Below are 8,767 nucleotides of genomic sequence, written 5' to 3' on the forward strand. Positions count from 1 at the left end.
TGGAATGCTTGCCCCTTGTCCTCATGAAAATGTGCAGCAGCCTTAACAAAGGTATTGGGTGTACACCTTACGAGATGTTAACAGGACGACCCATGAACACACCAGGTGTTCGACCTATGACTGACCGACAGATAGACATAACTGAGGCACAGTGTGACCACATTGAGTACATGAAAGAACTAACCTCTATTGTCAGGTCTCTCCACTCTGCCTACAGGAAAGCAAACAAGGTTCCCCCAGGTGAAGACCCTGACGAGCTTCCCATAAACGTTGGAGACTGGGTGAAACTCAGAGTCCACAAAAGTAAATGGAACCAACCACGATGGATGGGTCCGTTCCAGGTAAATATGGGGACACCAACAGCCCTGCGAGTGGCGGAGAGGTCCGGCTGGCATCATCTCTCCCACTGCAAGCATCTCCCAGAGTGGAAGCCATGGATGAGCGACTGGAGGGAGGGAGACCAGGGCCCCGAGAACATCTGAAGGAGGAAGAATGTACAAGCCAAAGGACAGAAGCAGAGGGCCCAGACCAAAAGGCCGGAAAGAAAGATGAAGAAGAAGGCTCTAGCCAACGAGCAGAAGAAGGAGGCATCATTTTACACTCACACTCAGGTTCTATAACTAGGAAACAAAGACTACACCGGGTCTGGTGGTTTGTTTTCCCCATCGTCCTCTCCATGGGTCTCCTTGTTGGCGAAGCCACACTGACGAGTCAGTCTTCACGGTAAGAACTACCCATTCTGTAAGGTGTAATTATCCCAGCAGGCACCCGTGGATAGAATTGTTAGGAAATGGGAGCTTGAGCATCATTCCCATACTGACCTCCCTAAGCCCGAAGTCAACCCCTGCCCTGTGTCTTTGTAATAATGGGAAGGAAGATATGGGAGATACTAGAGCTTGTCGTGTATATATGGGTCAACTGAGAGAAGAGTATAGTGACATGAGAAACTATACTAAAGGGGATTTTAGTGTGTTAGACTTACAGCAACAGGTGACAGGTGTAAACCTTTCCAAGATAGAGGAAGGCATGGGAGCACCTTTTGGATGGATGTGGGTATGCAGTGACAAGGGATACCTCACTTTACCTGCTGGATGGGGGGGTTGTTGTTATTTGGGAAGAACAGAATAGTACATGTTAAGAATTCCGGTCACCGATCTTTTCAATGAGACAGGTTAAACCAACTCTGAAGCGTGCCAAACGACTCATCCCAGACAATCAGGAAGCATATGGTCATGTCCTACACCCGGGTGAGATTTTTGGTATGTCAGTCATACCCTCCTGGGGTGTGGCTGTCCTGGGAAAGTGGGTAAATAATTTAACCTATTCTTTACAGGCCCATATGAATTTAACGGTCCGAGGATTTAGCCAACTCTCATTAGATGTCCAAAATCTGAAAGCAGTCGCCGGCCGCCATGAGTTGGCTTTAGATTATCTTTTGTCCTTGAGTGGCCCAGCCAGAGCCAGGACTTGAATCCAATCGAACATCTCTGGAGAGACCTGAAAATAACTATGCAGCAACCCCATCCAACCTGACAGAGCTTGAAAGGATCTGCAGAGAAGAATGGGAGAAACTCCCCAAATACAGGTGTGCCAAGCTTGTAGCATCATACCCAAGAAGACTCGAGGCTGTAATTGCTGCCAAAGGTGCTTCAACAAAGTAAAGGGTCTGAATTCTTATGTCAATTTAATATACGTTTTTCATGGGGTATTGTGTGTAGATTGGTGAGGGGGAAAAACAAGTTAATCCATTTTAGAACACATGTGGAAAAAGTGAAGGGGTCTGAATACTTTCTGAATGCACTGTATGCATGAGTACTATGCTTGTGCATCAACATCTATTTGAAAAGGAGGAGAGACTGAGGAGAGTAGGGTGAGTATCCACACAGACAATACCCAGATATTATTCAAAAATCTCAAACAATTTCAAATGCAAATTCTCTCTCTCCTTCTCTCTCTCTCCAGTTTTCTGCTTTTTAGTTCCATTTGAAATGGCAAATGACAAGCAATCCAAATCAATGAGGCGGTAGTTTACCAGCTCACAGAACCAGGAAGACAAAACAAACAAGACATTCAGTGAAAACTACACAATGCAGGCTCTCACTGATCATGCTATACACCATATGCACTTCTTGTTCAAACCATGCCAATATATCCTCCAAACACTGTCTTTGAGGGCATTATCACTTTTATACAACGGGTTACCAACATATTCAAATAATGATTGACATATTTTCATGAAAAAACTTATTTGGATTAATTTGCATAAGCTGTTTTCTAGTGACATATATTTGGATGCATCCATAATAATGAGCTAATGAGGCGTGATTACGCCTGGCATAGAAGATGTGCTCTTTCGTCAGGACCAGTGGTGTAAAGTACTTAACCCTTGTATGGTGTTCATGTTTTTGTTATTCACCCAATGTTCGCGGGTCTGATGTACCCACAACATTATTGGGGTTTTAAAACAATACAGGCATAACGATTTACGTAAAGATACTTAATACCTGATACTTAGATGTTGACTTATATTAATTACAAGCAATATAGACAGCATACATGGTTAATATTTGCCATTTACCTCTGCTAGATCACATTTATCAATAAAAGCGCAATTCGTTTTTTGGGGATTTACATTTTTTTTTGTAAACAATTATAATCAAGACATGAGCGGAATAAATCATGTTTATCTTGAACAAATATAAATTAAACTAGGTTTTCATCACTATTGATGTTTATTGCTTTGAACTGAACAAATTGGAAGGACAAATTTTACATACCGTATTATATGGAAATGATAAATGAGCCCCATTGATCATAAATTAAGGCCGGTCTACACACCACATGAGGGTTATAGTTTTACTGTGTGTGTTGCAAATGTATTTCTTGCACTTGATGCATGTGTACCGTGTCTTCCTGTCCTTCTTGGGTCCACACACATCGCAGCACTTCTTCTTGTTGCTACCGGCTGCAATCTAGAATGATGAAAACACTTAGTTCAGGAATTTTACTAACATCTCACTCACATATATAGTTACAGCAGGCCAAGGTAGGAGAGTCAGACACACACATGCAACAACATCACTCACACTTACTTCCGGTATTGGAGTTGTTGGTTCTGTGGGCCGGGCGGATGGGGCACCAGAATCCTCCTCACGATGGCTACAGAAGCTGGGGACCTTGGGATATGTTGTTTCCTCTGGATTTCAGGTCTTACCAATGCCTTGCCCAGCTCCTCGAGAAAGAGCCGTCTCCTCTGGAGCTTCCCTCTGTTCCAATCTGGGTTCAACGCCATCCAGATGACAAACGTGTTGTACGCCGAGATGTCCAAGATGTTGAAGAATATCACAAGTGGCCAGCGTAGTGTTCTTCTTTTGCAGCAGTCGCCAGTCACCAGCTTGTCTAAATTGTCCACCCCTCCTTTTGTAGCATTGTAATCCATTATGATTTCTGTTTTTTGATGTTCCTGGCCACAGATTCTCCTATCCCTATGCAGCGCTCTCATGAGTACCACATTTTTGCCTTTCTTTGGCACGTAGGACACTAGGGACATGTCGGCCGTGAACACAAACTTAGTGGAATTGATAGGCCTGTTCCGTGTATTCAACAGCTGAGGTGAGAGCTCTAGCTAATTTTTTTCATACGGTTCCTACCATCGTCAGCTTCCTCGTGAGGAGCTTCTGTCCCAGCTTGTGCGAAGTAAAAAAGTTATCGCATGTGATGTTGTGGCCACGGTGTCCCTGTTTCACGTCCAGGACAACCCGCATCCCTTGGTTCTTCTCAGGGGCTCCTCCATTTGGCTTCCCTGTATACACTTGCAAGTTCCACGCATATGGTGAAGCAGCATCACAGGTAGCCCAGATCTTGATTCCATATTTTGTGGGTTTAGACGGTATGTACTGCCTGAAGGGGCAGCGGCCCCTAAATAGCATAAGCTGCTCATCAACAGTAACATTGGGCCCAGGGTTGTAAAACGGGGGAAGCCGGTCCACCCACTTGTCCCACAATGACCTGATTGCAGCTAGCTGCCGAGCTGCTCTGGTGTCTCGGTTATCGAAGCGGATAATCCTGGGAATAATGTGGAAGTTTTCCAGAGACATTGTTGCATGGAAAAGTTCTCTGCCACTTTCTGCATCCCACAGGGTTCTGTGGATTCCCCATTGGATCTGAAAACACCAGCAAGGATAAGAACCCCAAAGTATGCATGTAAATGAGTTTGGTCCATCTCCTTCCATCTCTCTCCAAAAACATGCCTTCCCTCCAAATGAGCGCAGTCCAGAAAGATTTTCTGGATGGTGTCTGGGATGAACAGTTCAAAAGAAGACTGTGTCCTGCACTTGAGTAACCGTCATACGTGTCGGCCCTGGTTGCATCACATTGGCAGCCATGCGGGGCGACTCATTCCTTGGTCAAGAAGACCATTCAATTTCATAATTTTTTGACATCCATATTTCTGCTGATGAGCTAGTTGCTGATGGGTTGGTCCTGGGGCTGGCTGAGGGTCAATATCATCCTCTTCTTCCAACTCACTGTAAGACTCCGAATTGACAGAGACACGATCCTCATATTCAGAAAATTCTTCATCTTCCAAAGTGGAAGACACTCCTTCCACACTAGCTTCTCACTCTGCAAAAATTATTTATAAGTCCCTCTGAGCAGAGATGATTTTTGCCATACTGATTGATTGTGGTAAGGAGCAACACATGCAAAGCTATTTATTTGTTGTGTCCCTCCCCCAATTTACACCTGGCTAGGGTAGAGTGTGAGAAAATATTGCATTGTTTACAATGTTTCAAGATAATGTATTGTAATAACATTGTGCAGGTTCCCGCAAGACATTGTGTAGTTTCCCATACTACAAAGGGTAAAGAGTGCAAGAAAAGCGGGAGACAGGCAGACAGGCAGATAGCACCAAGAACCTGTCTGTCTATGTTGAAACAGCAGGCCCAGGGAGGAGGAAGACAGAGTGAAGGCATACAGCAAACCTTTTGGATTAATTTTGACTTGTTTTCATTTACACACACACACACTTTCCCAAAATTTTATTACCCTCTGGTCCAGTGGACCCGAACACCACATATGTAATATAAATGTGTAGGGGGTGCAGTGGTGTGCACTCAATTAAAATGTGTTCTTTTACATGTTTTTCGCAGAAAATTAGCAAAGGCCAATGAGTCTCAAGTTGAAAAATTATTAATTGTATCATTTTTCTTTTAGTAAACATTGAAAATGGGTCCCACAGACCCGAACACCATACAAGGGTTACGTAAAAATACTTCAAAGTACTACTTAAGTCGTTTTTTAGGATATCTGTACTTTACCTTACTATTCATATTTTTTACTACTTTTACTTCACTACATTCCTAAAGAAAATAATACATTTTCATACAATCCATACATTTTCCCCGACACCCAAAAGTACTCGTTACATGTTTTAATGCTTAACAGGCCAGGAAAACGATCCAATTCACACACTCATCAAGAGAACATCATTGGTCATCCCTACTGCCTCTGATCTGGTGGACTCACTAAACACAAATGCTTTGTGTGTAAATAATGTCTGAGTGTTGAGTGTGCCCCTGACTATCCATAAAATAAAAAAACAAGAAAATTGTGCCATCTGGTTTGCCTAATATAAGGAATTTGAAATTATTTATACTTTTACTTTTGATACTTAAGTCTATTTTTTAAATTACATTTACTTTTGATACTTAAGTATATTTAAAATCAAATACTTTTAGACTTTTCCTCAAGTAGCATTTTACTGGGTGACTTTCACTCATTTTCTATTAAGGTATTTTTACTTTTACTCAAGTATGGAAATTGGTTACTTTTTCCACCACTGGTCAGGACACTGTTGTTCAGAGGAGCTAGCCAACAACACAGTTAACACAATCACTTCAAACTGAAGCTGGAAAGACTGCAAACTAGCTGCACTTTTTTTGATTGACATTTATTTGTACACTACCGTTCAAATGTTTGGGGTCACTTAGAAATGCCGTTTCCAGCTACAATAGTCATTTACAACATTAACATTACAACATTAATTAATGTCTACTTAATGTCTACACTGTACAATGTCTACACTGTATCTACACTGTATTTCTGATCAATTTGATGTTATTTTAATGGACAAAATATGTGCTTTTCTTTTAAAAACATGGACATTTCTAAGTGACCCCTAACTTTTGAACGGTAGTGTATGTAGCTTGAAAGTAAACCCAGCACAGGACACAAACTAATTTGGGGTTGTTTAATCTGTCGAAGCTTACATTTAAAATAGGATAATGTAGAAGGGAAATCACCACAAGGTGAAGTCACCATAAAGTAAAGTTCAGTCTAAATCACAATCAATTTAAATAAATCTGTCAGTAAAGTGCATAAAAACAATCTGAGTACAATAAGTACAAAGTGAAATGCATAAACATTATTGGCTCTGCTTTCTATAGAAAAACACAAGAAAATACAGAGACCACAATGTTCATTCACAGTTATAATGGACTTTCTGAAATTTCAAATATCTGGGTACAAGATGTCCATAAACAAAATGACATTGTGCATTTATTTATTTAACCTTTATTTAACTAGGCAAGTCATTTAAGAACAATTTATTATTTACAATGATGGCCTACCCCAGCCAAACCCGGACGACACTGGGCCAATTGTGCGCCGCCCTTTGGGACTCCCAATCACGGCCAGATGTGATACAGTCTGGAATCGAACCAGGGACTGTAGTGATGCCTCTTGCACTGGGATGCAGTGCCTTAGACCACTGCGCCACTCGGGAGCCCATGAAAAACTAAAAATGTATTTTGTCAGAAAATAATATGAATACTTACAAACACACTGCCCACGTAATACCCTAAGCCCACATACCGTAGGTTACAATTTAAAAATGAAACAAAATACAACACCCTGAAGCTTTACACGAAATAGAATGTAATTCTGATAACTACCCACGCTTCAAATAATGTTATCATCAACTCCACAACGTGGTTCTGAGAGCACTGGTATTCAGCTAGCAAGAAGCTAACATCCTCATGTCAATCTGAAAGTATCAAAAGGCTAACATGACCATCTAGCATAAATATTAATAAATAAAGTCTTATACACTGCAGATGATGCAAAATATGATATATTCCGGTACTAGAGTAAGATAAAAAATAATTATTTATCCATCTAAGGTGACGTTGGACCCACAATGGATTTCATAAGCTCTCCAGTGTAATTGCTTGCTCTCACTCTTACACACTGCGCAATCCCATAACCGCCTGTACACATTATTTATGGCTCTCTTAAGGGGACAGTGCCATCTAGTGGATATAAATGAATACAGCTATGTGCTTTTACCACCTGGCTAAATTCTCCCCTGCTACAAAGTCAGAGTCCTTGGTGACTTAGCACAAGATTTTAACTTCTCTTACAGCTTCACCTGAAGAATACAGTTCCCAGAATGGTTATAATCTGGGACAACACTTCAGGACTGAATGAAACTGCATTATTACAAACTGATTTAGGATTGAGTTATATGGGTTTGAGTGTATCCCAGCGTTTGCTCTGGTACTTCTGTGCGGAGTAGGAATAGGCACTTCAATCTCTGGTTCATTCACAAAATCATCTGCATGAACTGGCTCAGAAACATCTTGTTCCTCAGCAACAACTTCATGTTCCTCTACTGGAAGAATAACGGTCACTATCAGCGTTGCGCACAGGTTCTGTGTTTTCCTCTCGAGTTACCTTTGGATAGGAGACTTCCTCAAACACTACAAACTCAGGTGTAGAAGGCTCTGGCAAAGACTTAACAGGAGGGGTGATGGGGGTTACTGGTGCACTGTTCTTCACTAGCCTATGAGCAGGGACAGGATGGTCTCTCACACATGGCCTTAGATTAATTCTATGAACCGTTTTTACAGGCCCACCTTCTAATAGCTCGAATGCATGTGTAGTACCCTGTACGTCGATCACTCTGTACACAGTAGGACCCCAAGCATCCTGAATCTTGTTTCTACCCGTAAGTCTGTGGCGTTAGGAAACCAGCTGGCCGACATCAACGGGTGGATAGTACACTTTGTCTTTGTGAAGTTCAACTCTCTCTGCTGCTTTTTGGTCTGTGTAGTCTCTTGCTCTTTCACTTGCCTCGTTCAAACGCTCCTGGTGAACAACCAACCAGTCATGTTTCTTGTCAAGCACCTGCTCTTGACAAAGCATCAACAGGAAGGTGTGGATGGACCCCGAAAAGCAGGTAGTACAGCAAGTACCCAGTGGTGAATTGGGCATCACATTGCAGGCATACACCAACTCTGGTAACTGCTCGGGGCAACAGCGCTTCTTTTATGGAGGCAGTGTGAGCAGGAGATCATGAGCGTTCTATTAAACATTTCGCACTGAGCGGTCCCCTCAGGGTGATGGTGGGTCGTGCAGGTTTTCTTGACTCCATAAAGATTACACAATTCGGCGAAGACTTCACACTCAAAATGTATCCCTTGGTCAGAGTGCAATCCGTCAGGCACCCAATACTTCATGAACCACTCCTTGAGAAGGACCTTAGCTGTAGTCTCCACTTTCTGATCAAGAATAGGGAACCCGAGTGAACTCAGTGAAAACATCCGTTACCAATAACACATTGTTACAACCATTAGACCCAGGTTCAAGGATGGTGAAATAAATCCACTACAACAACTTCAAGGGTCCGTGAAGCTAGGAAGGGTTTAATTGATGCCTATATTTTGGGCTGTGGCATTTTTGTCAGAATACATCTCTGGCATTTCTT

The 8,767-nt window shown here is 42.1% G+C and overlaps 1 protein-coding gene across 1 annotated transcript; it reads right to left on the bottom strand.

The window, feature by feature from the left end:
- Positions 1 to 2,830: 2,830 nt before the first annotated feature.
- Positions 2,831 to 4,180, bottom strand: LOC139027932 (piggyBac transposable element-derived protein 4-like). The gene is made up of 2 exons (XM_070444148.1): positions 3,728 to 4,180; positions 2,831 to 3,621 (listed from the first exon to the last, which is right to left on the bottom strand). Exons 1-2 carry the CDS (start codon positions 4,095 to 4,097, stop codon positions 3,089 to 3,091), a joined length of 903 nt encoding a protein of 300 aa, XP_070300249.1. The 5' UTR covers positions 4,098 to 4,180; the 3' UTR covers positions 2,831 to 3,088.
- Between the last annotated feature and the right edge of the window lie 4,587 nt (positions 4,181 to 8,767).

The sequence above is a fragment of the Salvelinus sp. IW2-2015 genome, linkage group LG6.2 (assembly GCF_002910315.2).
Source record: "Salvelinus sp. IW2-2015 linkage group LG6.2, ASM291031v2, whole genome shotgun sequence".
NCBI classification, from domain to species: domain Eukaryota; kingdom Metazoa; phylum Chordata; class Actinopteri; order Salmoniformes; family Salmonidae; genus Salvelinus; species Salvelinus sp. IW2-2015.